This window comes from Notolepis coatsorum (genome assembly GCF_963971535.1).
Source record: "Notolepis coatsorum genome assembly, chromosome: 1".
Classification (NCBI taxonomy): Eukaryota; Metazoa; Chordata; class Actinopteri; order Aulopiformes; family Paralepididae; genus Notolepis; species Notolepis coatsorum.
Window position 1 is genome coordinate 5,859,019 of NC_140165.1, and position 13,724 is coordinate 5,872,742.

At 45.6% G+C, this 13,724-nt stretch overlaps 1 protein-coding gene across 1 annotated transcript in view; it reads left to right on the plus strand.

Annotated features, from left to right (window-relative positions):
* Positions 1-5,193: 5,193 nt before the first annotated feature.
* Positions 5,194-13,724, plus strand: part of LOC311242369 (uncharacterized protein) — a gene marked incomplete at its 3' end in the record, with an annotated part of 42,114 nt that continues 33,583 nt past the window's right edge. Inside the window, exon 1 of the mRNA XM_084331326.1 lies at positions 5,194-5,306. Coding sequence (XP_084187452.1) covers positions 5,284-5,306 — 23 coding nt within the window. The 5' untranslated portion in view covers positions 5,194-5,283. The remainder of the gene's footprint in view (positions 5,307-13,724) is intronic.

Sequence of the window (13,724 nt, forward strand, 5' to 3'; positions counted from 1 at the left end):
GAGGAACTGAGGGGCAAGCAGGGTAGCTAAGGGGTAACCATGGAAGCACCGGGAAAGGGCTAGCAGAGGGAAGGTTAGCTGCCAGGGCACTGATAGCTACAGGGCCTATGCTAGCTGTACTGCTACATCAACATAGAGGCTGCGCAAGCTGCCGGAGCCAGGCTAGCAGAGGGAAAGGGTAGCTGCCAGGGCACTGATAGCTACAGGGCCTATGCTAGCTGTACTGCTACATCAACATAGAGGCTGCGCTAGCTGCCGGAGCTAGGCTGGCAGACAGGGCTGGACCAGCATGAGAGCACAAGCTAGCTGGAAGGACAGTCCTAGCTGTGTGAGATAAACTGACCTTGCTAGCTGAAAGGGCAGTCCTAGCAGTGGGAAAAACTACACAAAAAAGTGGAGGCCATGCAGAGGGACCGGGTTAGCTGCTTGGGCCTGGCTAGCTACAGGGCCTATGCCAGCTGCAAGGCTGCATTAACATAGAGGCTGTGCTAACAGCCGGGGCCAAGCTAGCAGACCGGGGCCATGCAGAGGGAAACTGGGTTAGCCGCCAGGGCATGGCTAGCTACAGGGCCTATGCCAGCAGCAAGGGCTGCATAAACATAGAGGCTGTGCTAGCAGCCGGGGCTAAGCTAGCAGACAGGGGCTCTGCTGAGGGACTGGGTTAGCTGCCAGGGCATGGCTAGCTACAGGGGGGTCAAACAGGGCAAAACGGGAAGCAAACAGGGGAGCTAACCGGGGAGACTAACAAGCTAAACAGGGGAGTAACAGGCTAACAAGGGAGCTAAACAGGACTAACAGGGAAGCTAAACTGGGCAAACAGGGAAGCTAACAGGGCTAACAGGGGAGCTAGAGGGGAGACTAACAAGCTAACAGGGGAGCTAACAGGGCTAACAGGGGAGCTAGAGGGGAGACTAACAAGCTAACAGGGGAGCTAACAGGGCTAACAGGGGAGCTAGAGGGAACAAGAAAAAAAAGGCAAACTCAACATACACCGTCTGTGCTGGCTGGGGTCGTCGATTTGGTGGGGTCGTACTGTTATGGTTTGTAACCGACCCCAATCGCACAACACAAGACAGGTATGATGGTTTGCCAAGAAACAGATATTTATTTAGAACAGGGAAAAAGGGCACTGTCCCTTTAAGGGAGAAAACACAAAACACTGGAATAACACAAGAGGGGAAGGTAAAGTGCCTTTAAGAGGCGGGCAGGAAAAGGGAACACTATGGGAAGGTAAGGGAACGCCTAAGGGAAGGTTAAGGGAACGCCTTGGGACAGAGGAACTAGAGACTAGGTAAACCAGGGACAAGGAGAACTAGGGAGAGAGGACTAGGGACTAGGAGAGCTAGGGAACAGGAGAAAACGGGGACTAGGGGAACTAGGGACAAGGAACTAGGTGGAACTAGAAGGGGAGAACTTGGGACCAGGAACTAGGTGGAACTAGAAAGGGGAGAACTAGGGAACAGAGGGGACTGAGGCCCGCGGAGGCGGGCTGGGGAACAGGGAGGAACTGGGAGGACTGGTGGAAATCATCTGGGCCGCTCTGCAGGACAGAGGAGATAGTTAATGCACAAAAGGGAAAAAACAGAGCAGGTGCAGAACAGTCCAAATAACAAAGTGAACAAAGTAATAATATCTTCGTGTGACAAACACACAGGGGGAGATGTAAAGTCCAAAAATACTATTCTAAGTGAGAACCAAAGGAGGCAATACGCTGGGGAACAGCAGCGGGACGAGGGCAAGGGGCATTACGCTGAGTGAGTGACATCACAATCTAAACTCACCCAGGCGTATGCGTAAAGGTACAGGGACAGCAGCGGGAACGGGGGCAAGAGCACTACGCTGGGTGAGTGACATCACAATCAAAACTCACCCAGGCGTATGCGTAATGGTACAGGGACAGCAACGGGAACGGGGGCAAGGGCACTACGCTGGGTGAGTGACATCACAATCAAAACTCACCCAGGCGTATGCGTAATGGTACAGGGACAGCAACGGGGCGAGGGCATCGCCACCGGGTGGCTGGCTGTCCGAGCCGAGGAACAGAGCGCTGGGACAGCGGCGGTGGCGAGGGCGTCGTCCACCGGGTAGCCGCTGTCGGAGCCGAGGAACAGAGTGCTGGAACAACGGCGGTGGCGAGGATGTCGTCCACCGGGTAGCCGCTGTCGGAGCCGAGGAACAGAGCGCTGGAACAGCGGCGGTGGCGAGAGCGTCGTCCACCGGGTAGCCGCTGTCGGAGCCGAGGAACAGAGTGCGCGCCACACCTTGGTGTGCGCGTCGGAACAGTGGCGGTGGCGAGAGCGGCGTCCACCGGGTAGCCGCTGTCGGAGCCGAGGAACAGAGTGCGCGCCACACCTTGGTGTGCGCGTCGGAACCGAGAGACGCCTCGGGGTGCGTCTGCGAGGAGGAGTGTGCCAAGCACGAAGGTCTGGAAGATGCGCGTCGGCGCGCTGAGGTCTGGAGAGCGTGCCAAGCTCGAAGGTCTGGAAGATGCGCGTCTGTGCGCTGGTACGGAGGAGCGTGCCAAGCTCGAAGGTCTGGAAGATGCGCGTCAGTGCGCTGGTACGGAGGAGCGTGCCAAGCTCGAAGGTCTGGAAGATGCGCGTCAGTGCGCTGGTACGGAGGAGCGTGCCAAGCTCGAAGGTCTGGAAGATGCGCGTCCGTGCGCTGGTACGGAGGAGCGTGCCAAGCTCGAAGGTCTGGAAGATGCGCGTCAGTGCGCTGGTACGGAGGAGCGTGCCAAGCTCGAAGGTCTGGAAGATGCGCGTCCGTGCGCTGGAGACTGGAGAGCGTCTGCGCTGGTCTGGATGTGCGTCAGGACGAACAGCTGCGCGGGGGTCTGCAGTGGAACGCTGGGGTGCCTCCCGTGGAAGTACAGGGAGCGCAGACCAGTCTCCCCCACAGGCAACGGCGACAGCTGGCGAAGGCTGGAGCAAACATCTCGACGCCGGAGAATGGAACAGCATAGGCAGACAGAGGATCTCCCGAAAGAGTCTAGATGTTTAGAGAATATGACTCGGCAAGTATACAACACGACCCCACGCCGAAACGAGGGGAAGAGCCCTGGTATTTAAAGCCCACAGGGGGACTAATTAGCCTGCCACCACAGGTGCGAGAGATAATAGAATATCAAACAGGTGTGGCCACTAAGGGTAAGGAACGAGAGGGTGGGGGCTAGAGAGAGTGAGTAGGGAATTCCTAACAGTAGGCTTAAAGGAGACAGAGAATAGGGAATTAGACAGAGAATAGGGAATTCCTAACAGTAGGCTTAAAGAAGACAGAGAAAAGGTAGTGAGCAGCGGGCAAAACCTCACAAGACATGTCATATACACAATATACAGTACTGTTTAAGAGAAAGATCTTAAAAGAAAAATATATACATTTTATACAATATATACAAACTGTACTTTGTAGGTGTGGGAGGGGGGGGGGGGGGGTTGGACATTTTACCGGGGCCAGTTTCTAATTGCAGCCACCCGTATAGGTGCTCTTTGAGAGCGGTTTTGAAGGAGGGTAGGGATTCAAATTTTTTTTTTATGGCTGTGGGAGGGCGTTCCACATTGTTAAATAGTTCTACATTCCGACAGCCATCACTGATATAGTGTCTGGTCAGTAACATGGGTCTCCCAGTCCCTCCACTCTGCAGTGAACAGAAAATACATTTCCTCATATCCCTTCCCACTTTATTCAATCAGGATAAACTGAACCCTATATCTTATTTCAAGAAGTCTTGCCAATACAGATTTGCTTACCGCACTGGTACGATTATTGAACTCGTTTCCAAGGACACATTTGCTAAAAACTAGTTCTTATTTTTGCAGTGTGGAGTTATCTCTCCTGATTGGATACAGTGGGAACAGGATACCAGGAAATGTATTTTCTGTTCACTGCAGAGTGGAGGGACTGAGAGACCCATGTTACAGACCAGACACTATATCAGTGTCGGAGTGTAGGGCTATTATTTTAACATGTAGACCATTTATTTTAACAAACAAAATAATACCACTTTTACAGCACCTTAAGGTCATGAGGAAAAGCTAGCTAATAAATCTCTGCGTTATTTAAATATGTAAATGGTGCCCCCTAGTGGCTACTTGAGTAATGATGTTGGGCTGTGTAGCCACTGCTGATTGATTGATTGATTGAAAACTTTATTAACAGATTGCAGAATGGGTACAATACAGTACAGCTCAATACACACAATTGTTAAGGGGATGCAGACCAGAGAAAGACTTTCGTCTTGTTTACATCAGGGTCCCCCATTTTCAATTCATAACATTTATGACATACGTGACATACAGATAGACAGTACTGTTACATCCATACATTTATGACACATTTATGATTTGGTCGTTTTTGGTTCAACATTAATAACGGATAGACGATTACAGTAGAATAAAATAAAAAAGTGGGATCAAATGGAATATAAACTCAAATTAAAAAGCACAATAATATAATTATAACATTTAAAAATAGGCCAGCCAGGTTACCCCCGTCGGTAGTGTGATAGTAAAGGGTTAACCTTCTGTAGTGCGGCAGTGAAAGGGTTAACCTACTGTCGTGTGGCAGTGAAAGAAAGGGTTAACCTGCTGTCGTGTGGCAGTGAAAGGGTTAACATTCTGTAGTGTGGCAGTGAAATGGTTAACCTTCTGTAGTGTGGTAGTGAAAGGTTAACCTTCTGTAGTGCAGTAGTGAAAGGTTAACCTTCTGTAGTGTCACCTGGTGGTATCTTGAGTGGCTCCGCCTAGAGCGCCCTCTAGTGGAAACAGTTATATATGCAGTTAGACAGTTACTAACAATCCTACATAGAACCTCTAACTTCAACACATTTGTATGTTATACAGATTTTACGGTTACTTTGGATGGAGAATGAACAAGCTTCATTAAAATCAGTTCAAGAAATCTACTTGTGTTAATTGCGTCGTGCCCGGAGGATGTCACAACATGCTTACACTGTTACAACATCTCTTATTCGTGGGAGTTCATGTTTTCACTGACTTTAATTCATAATAATAAAAAAGCCAGTGTTCACAGAGAAAAGGTTATATTTATCTAACCACTAGATGGCGACAGTCACCCCCGGAGCCATTTAAACTGTAGTCTGGTGACCCCGACGAAGATCATTGGTCACCCCCCTAACCGCTGTCAGCAAACTGCGACGGACGTCATCATCATGCGCCGCCTTATATATGCGACAACCAACACGCGGGCGAGCGGTGTTTTGTGATTAACACCATTCCTTGTATTTGTATCTAACCGTTCTAACGTATATCAGGGTTAATAATAATGGCCCTCTTTCACATCAACAGGTAAGCCTGCAGTTGTTCTCATGCTGTTTACATCTAGAGAATGTAATGCTAAACATTTAGCAGCCTGACAGTGACAACACGAACTTGTGCTGTCGGACGAGCGACCGTACCCTGCTCAAATGAACGTTAAGAAGAGCTGAGTGAACATTATGGATATGACACAGTGGCAGTCTTCATCTTTCTGTTTAGATGTACTGTTTGATTTATTGATTGAAAACTTTATTAACAGATTGCAGAATGTGTACAATACAGTACAGCTCAATACACACAATTGTTAAGGGGATGCAGACCAGAGAAAGACTTTCGTCTTGTTTACATCAGGGTCCCCCATTTTCAATTAATCATAACATATATGACTTACATGACATACAGGTAGACAGTACTGCTACATCTATACATTTATGACATACCAGATTTGCAAATACAGTACTGTTTGTGATACAAAAAGAGTCCAGAAAAGATAGTATATATTTGACGTAGAAACTGTACATTGGAGGCGGTTGGGTTAGGACATTTACAGGGGCCAGTTTCGAATTGCAAAGTGGGTGGTGATTCACATTCCTTTACAGCTTTGGGTAGGGCGTTCCACATTGATGTGGCATAATTGCTAAACGTGTTTAGTCCCGTGTTTGAGCCGAATCTGGGTTGACATGATTTGTTGAGCTTCCTCTGGTGTGGTCGTGGTATTCACTGACCTTTGGGAAGTTATTTTGACATGTACATGGGTACCTGAGTGGTGTAGTGTATCTTGTAGACCAGGCCCATTGCAAGTTGCTGTACTCTGTCGTCTACTCTAAGCCATCCTAGGTTGTCAAAGTGGGCAGGGGTGAGGTGGGTTCTAGGAGTAAGGTCAAGCAGTAGTCTGACCAGTTTGTTTTGAGATGTTTGTAATTTTGTTTTTAGCGCCTTTGAGGTGCTTTGGTACCATGAGGTGCAACTCCGGGGTGTAAAAAGTACCCAGAAATTATACTTAAGTGAAAGTATGGGTACCGTCTCAAAATCTGACTCAAGTAAAAGTCGAAGTATCTGGCTAAAAACACACTTGAGTAAAAGTAAAAAAGTCCTACTTTTAAATGTACTTAAGTCCTAAAAAGTAAAAGTGTTTTTTTTTTTTAAAGGGATAGACCAGGGGTCTCAAACTCATTCCATCGTGGGCCAAATTTTCATTTAAACTATATATTGCACCAGGTGAGTTAGTTGAAGAGGTGAGCCAATTAGTGAAATCATCAGCTGGTGTTTAGGCAAGGCTGGAATGAAACCAAGCAGACACTCTGCCCACAATGGAATGTGTTCTGCGATAGACCATGCTGAAATGAAAGAACAGAGGACACTTTTTTTTGCATAAAAATGATTTAATGCACTTCTCCATTGAAGGTAAACTAACATGGACGGCATTCACATCACAGCATGAATAATATCACAATATTAAAAACAGAATGGTGTATCCTGAATAATATCACAATATTAAAGGCAGAATACTGGAGTACCCTGAATAATATCACAATATTAAAGACAGAATACTGGAGTACCCTGAATAATATCACAATATTAACCACAGCATAATGCGGATCTGACTGTCTATTCTTCTGATAGCAGGTGTTTAATCAAAGATCCCCGCTTTCTAGTGTTGCACAAGGACCAATCAGCATGGGTATGGGCGGGTTCATTTTCCATTGATGGGGATTTTATTGGCTGTTTACCTGCGGTCGCAGGATTAATAATGTTGAATGAATGAATGAATGAATGAATGAATGAATGAATGAAAACTTTATTTAACAGATTGCAGAATGGGTACAATACAGTACGGCTCAATACATACAATTGTTAAGGGGATGCAGACCTGAGAAAGACGTTTGTCTTGTTTCCATCAGGGTCCCCCATTTTCAATTCATATAGACATATATGACATACATGACATACAGATAGTCAGTACTGCTACATCTATACATTTATGACATACCAGATTTGCAAATACAGTACTGTTTGTGATACAGAAGGAGTCAAGAAAAGGGAGTATATACATTTGACGTAGAAACTGTACATTGGAGGAGGTTGGGTGGGGGGGGTTGGGTACATTGGGATATTGACGACCATACTGGGTAATTTACATTGGAGGTGGTTGGGGGGGGGGGGGGGGGGGCACACTGTATAAACAAGTAACACTGTACATTGAGGGGGGGGGGGAGGAGACACTGTACAAACAAACACAATTGTACATTGAACTATTGACAAAACCATACTAGGTAAATGACTGTACATTGGAGGGGGTTGGAATGATTGGGTTAGGATATTTACAGGGGCCAGTGTTGAATTGCAGTCTCCCGTAGGTGTCCCTTGAGAGAGGTTTTGAAAGTGGGTAGTGATCCACATTCCTTTACAGCTTTGGGTAGGGCGTTCCACATTGATGTGGCATAATTGCGAAACGTGTTTAGTCCCTTATTTGAGCCGAATCTGGGTTTAACATGATTTGTGGAGCTCCCTCTGGTGTTGTGATCGTGGTATTCACTGACCTTTGGGAAGTATTTTGACATGTACATGGGTACCTTGGTCGTGTAGTGTATCTTGTAGACCAGGCCCATTGCAAGTTGTTGTACTCTGTCGTCTACTCTAAGCCATCCTAGGTTGTCGAAGTGGGCAGGGGTGAGGTGGGTTCTAGGAGTAAGGTCAAGCAGTAGTCTGACCAGTTTGTTTTGAGATGTTTGTAATTTTGTTTTTAGCGCCTTTGAGGTGCTTTGGTACCATGAGGTGCAAGCATAGTCGTAGTACCCCTGAATGAGTGCTCCTGCCAGAGTCTTCAGGGTGTTCTTGTTTACCAGAGAGGAGATCCGGTACAAGAATCGAGTTTGTTGGTTGACTTTTTTTATTACATTGGATGCCATTTTGTCACAGGAGAGATTAGCCTCTAGGATGGACCCCAGGTAGGTAATTTCATCTTTCCTTGTGACAATATTGTCACCCACTGTAACTGAGAAGCCGTCGGTCTTGCTGAGTTTGTTATTTGAACCGAAGAGAATGGACTCTGTTTTGCCCATGTGTAATGATAGTTTGTTATCAGCGAGCCATATGCAGATTCTGCCTAGTTCCGAGCTGAGGGTTTTTTCAACCTGTAACTTGTTCTTGTCAGAGACCAGCAGGGCTGAGTCGTCCGCAAACAGGAACAAGTTGCAGTCACAAGCTGACGACATGTCATTTGCATAAATTAGGAACAGTAGCGGTCCTAGTATGCTTCCTTGTGGAACACCACAGCTCACTGTGAGGGGGGGGGATAGGGTACCGTTTACCTCCACCATCTGTTCCCTCCCCTCAAGGTAGGATTGCATCCAGCTCACTGATAGACTATCAAAACCAATTGCTTTTAGCTTGTCAATCAGAATGGAGTGATTGACCGTGTCAAAGGCCTTTTGTAGGTCCAGCATGACCATGCCGCAGTATTTGCCTGCGTCCACCTCTTGTTTGATGTGGTCATTCAAATAGAGAAGGCATGTGTCAGTGGAGTGGGATGTTCTGAAGCCAGATTGGAATTCGTAGATTAGATTTTTTTCCGCTAGGTACTTTTCGACCTGTTCGTAGACTATTTTTTCCATGACTTTCGAGATGGAGGTGAGAATAGAAACAGGGCGGTAGTTGCCTGGGTCTAATTTGCTGCCCTTTTTGTGCAGAGGGGTCACCCTCGCAATTTTGAAGTCCTTGGGGACGTGTCCCTGTTTTATGGAGAGGTTTATTATGTGTGTGATGATTGGTGTGATGGCGGCTGCTGAGTCTCTGAGGAATTTGGAGGGGATGTTGTCATGGCCAGTGGCCTTGTTAGGTTGGAGGGCGCTCAGTTTATTGAGTACCTCATCTGTTGTTACCATTTCCAGCTTGAAGTCGTCCTTGCGGACCCCTAGGTTTTTGTAGTAAGCTACTATGTGTTCTACCCCATAAAGCCCTGAGTGGGAGGGTAGTTTGTTTACCAGTGTTGTGGCTATGTTTGTGAAGAAAATGTTTAAGTAATTGGCTACATCCAGCTTGTCTGTGATGAGCGTGTTGTCAGTTTTTATGTTTATGTTTGAGAATCTGGTTTTAAGTTTTTTACTGCATCCTAGTTGATTATTGAGTAATTTCCAAAGTTCACGTGGTTTGTTTTTGTTTTCCTCAGTTTTGTCATTGATGAAATTCTTTTTTGCAGTTTTGATCATGGAGTTTACGTCGTTTCTTAGTCTGTTTCTTTCTAGTTTGAGTTCAGTCACGTGGGCTTGGAGTTCACTGCTCGTGCTTTTAGTAAGCTTTGACTGACTTTTACGAAACTCAGAGCATTTTTTGTCTCTGGTTTTCATAGCGGCCAGTATTTCGGAGTGCATCCACGGCTCAGCGCGATTTTTTACCCTGGTGGTTCTTAGGGGGGCCATGTCGTTTAGTATTGCTGAGAATTTGGTTTTGAAACCAAGCCATGTTTCGTCAACCAGTGTACCATTGAGTTCATCTGACCAGTCCAGACTCTCCAGTTCAAGGTTGAAGGCCTCGCTAGAGTAGGTTTTGAGGTCTCTAGATGTGACTGTTTTGTGGCAGCCAGCCTTTTGTTTTAGTTTTTTTCGGGTACAGAATATCATATAATGATCACTTAACCCACATGCTATAACCCCTTTATTTGAGATCTTGGACTTGTCGGAGGTCAGAATGAGGTCAATGGTAGTCTGAGTTGATTCACATACACGTGTGGGTTGGGTGATTAGCTGGCTGAGGCCATGCAGATCACAAAACCTACTGAAGGCCTTGAAGACGGGTGCATCTTTTCGTTGCATATCCGTGTTCCAGTCTCCAATAAGAATTTTGTCTACATCCTCAACTCCAGCTAAACACCCATCCATTGTATCATAAAAGCCACTATGATCTGGCGGCCTGTAGACTGTGCCAACCAGTAGGGATTTCGCCCTTTCGAATAGGATTTCCACCCATACAGTTTCAATTGATTTATGATTCAGGTCATTTCTGTTGATGAATTTGGTGTCCTTGTGTATGTACATACAGACACCACCTCCATGTTTGTTCCTATCATTCCTGATTATTGAGTAGTTCTCAATCTCTATCTCTGGATCTTTTACAGAATCGTCGAGCTTAGTTTCTGAGAAGCACAGTATGTTTGCCTTACCATTTATGAATATTTGTTTGATTTCATCCAATTTGTTTTTTAAGCTGTTAATGTTAATGTGAAAAATGTTCAGTCCATTGGCGTTGGTTATTTCATTGATGTTGGCAGGTTCGAAGTATTGTCCGTTTGTGATCTGTTCCTCTGTGTTGTTGTGGGTGGGAAGGGGGGAGGGGGGGGTCGGGTCCCGCGCCGTGCTGGAACAACAAAGAAGGGGGGAGGGGGGGGTCGGGTCCCGCGCCGTGCTGGAACAACAAAGGACTCGTTCCTGGTTGTTTTCGTTGTTAGCTCTGCTAGCTAGCCGGCTATCGGGCGTCGAGATGTTTACATCCCGCGTCGAGATGGTCGTCATGGTTTCGACCCTCGGTTCACCTCCTCTCGTCACTGCCTCACGTGTGCTCGTCTGCTGTGGCGTCATTGGGGGAGCTTCGCGGCCCGCGCTGTGGATGTAGCCACAGGTTGCGTTGTTGATGCTGTTGGTCGCGATGGGAACCTCCATCGCTTCTTGCTGTAGTCTCTGGTTCCGTGTCATTACGGGACCAGGGTTCTGATGTATGTCACCCGACATGAGCAGATATAATAAAAACATTGATCTCTTATTACACTTGCCTGCCGGGGGTAATTTCTTTCGTTAACGTTAGTTCGACCAGGTAAACAATTAAAATATACTAATTAAAATGGTTGGACCTGTGAGATTTGTACTTTGTACTTTGTAGGTCTGCATTTTAAATGTAAGGAGTAAAAAGTATGTTTTTTTTCTCTGAAATGTAATGGAGTAAAAGTACAAAGTATACAAACCTAATAATACTTGAGTAAAGTACAAATCCCACAAAACAGTACTTAAGTATTGTAACGAAGTACAATTACTCAAGTACTTTACACCCCTGGGTGCAAGCATAGTCGTAGTACCCTTGTATGAGTGCTCCTGCCAGAGTCTTCAGGGTATTCATGTTTACCAGAGAGGAGATCCGGTACAAGAATCTAGTTCGTTGGTTGACTTTTTTTATTACCTTGGATGCCATTTTGTCACAGGAAATATTTGCCTCTAGGATGGAGCCCAGGTATTTAATTTCATCTTTCCTTGTGACAATATTGTCACCCACTGTATAGGGATGGGAATTGATAGGATTTTATCGATACGATTCCATTATCGATTCTGCTTATCGATTCGATTCTTTATCGATTCCCTTATCGATACCTGATCAATTTATAATTTAAATAAATAAATTGGAAATGCAACAGAACTACATTTAGTCATTTAGCTGACGCTTTTATCCAAAGCGACTTACAAGTTCTGTACGACAAGCCATCAGGAAGGGCACAACTCTATCAGCTGAGCAACAATGTTCATCAAAGTGTTGAGTGCTACAGTGTAGGTTAGTTTATTAGGACAAGTGCATGACAGTACGGTTAGTTAGGGTTAGATATTTTTTTTTTTTATTCAGATAATGGTTGAAGAAGTGCGTCTTTAGTCGACGGCGAAAGATTGGACGTGATTCGGCTGTCCTAACTGGGGTGGGTAGTTCATTCCACCATTGTGGGGCAAGGACTGAGAATAGGCGACTTCTCTTTGATGACCCTCCCGGAGCTCGGATAGGAGTAGGTCTGAGGCGGCCAGAAGATGCAGAGCGTCGGGGTCTAAGCTGGTTAGAATAACAACATGCAACTTGACATTTCTGATTGTCATTTATTGTTGAGCCCCCATGTCAGAAAAATACAAACACTGTAAAAAATTAAACATTAACTATAGCCTACACTTAAATAAAATAATGTATTTGAGATTCTCTTAAAATGTATTTATTTTTTTATTCTTAAACGAATTTAATCTATTGAATAACAGGTTGTTATTCCTCTGACTTCTGTCTCTCACTCACACACTCTCTCTCACACACACACACACACACACACACACACACACACACACACACACACACACACAGAGAGAGAGAGCTCCCTCCCCGGGCCCCTGTCCTTTAAAGTATTGGCTTGTGTTGCTACACGGACACATTTGTATGTTGCACCATGGTACTTCCTGTCTGACGGACTCAGAGTAGACTAGTAGAGACTTAGTAAACAAACAATCCGGCTCTTATTATATGTGAACTAAAGAGTACAAGGTTTACACAACAGTCCCCACCCGCTGTTTTATTGTATTTGTACCTGTACTATCCGCTGTCAGCTGTTTATCTCTCTTTGTGAGCTTGATTAAATAGCGTTAGCTCACGTTAGCTAGCGATAGCTCCGCGGCTAATTTTAGCTCACCCTAAACTAAATCAATGACTGTTCTAAAGCATTCAAGTAGTTTTCACTGCACATAGAAGTAGCCAAACAGCGGGAGCATTTCGGGAGCATAATACCAAAACCCAGGCAATTTCGAGCCCTTAAGGAATCAAATAGAGTCTGCCATGGCTACATGCTAACGTAACGTTATTACGCAACTGTAGGCAGCGATAAGGGAATCGAAAGTCACAGGAGCCACACGGTTCCAGGCATCGGCCAATTAGGAACCGGTTCCCAACGGGAACCGGTTTTCGATTCCCATCCCTACCACTGTAACTGAGAAGTCGCCGGTCTTGCTGAGTTTGTTATTTGAACCGAAGAGAATGGACTCTGTTTTGAACATGTATATATGGATATGACACAGTGGCAGTCTTCATCTTTCTGTTTAGATGTACTGTGATGTACACCACCTGTTACCTGCTGTAGCCTGTGACCACAGTACATAAGATAATAAGTAAATATCAAACAGGCTATGACTTTTCTTATGTGCAATAAAGGGGAATGCCATATATTATAAGAATTGGCGTTATTCCTGTGCCTCAGGAGGACAACACAATATTTGATGGCATGAACAACTTTTTTTTTTTGAAGTAGGGGAGTGCATCTACTACGTGACTGTGATTAGGGGCAGGGGTGTAGCTGGAGATTCTGGGCCTCTGAAATAATCTATTTGTGGGCCCCCAATCCATTAACAGATTTGGGGCATTTATTTATTGATGAAAACGCATGTTTTTTTTTTTATAATACAGGCAATTATACTTTTGAGTCATCTACATTAACTTACTTTAGTATAATAATAAAACCATATTAATAAAAAGATAATAATAGTGTTCTCTGGCCCCCCCCAGTGCTGGGCCCTTGGAATCATCCTAACCTCCCCCCCTCCCCCCCAGCGACTCCCCTGATTATGGGGTGAGGGGTATCCAGTCTAAACGATGTAGTCTCTGGATTGAGGCTGCTAGTGGTCACTGGCAGAACGATACAGGAGGATGGTATCACATACAGTGGGGGAA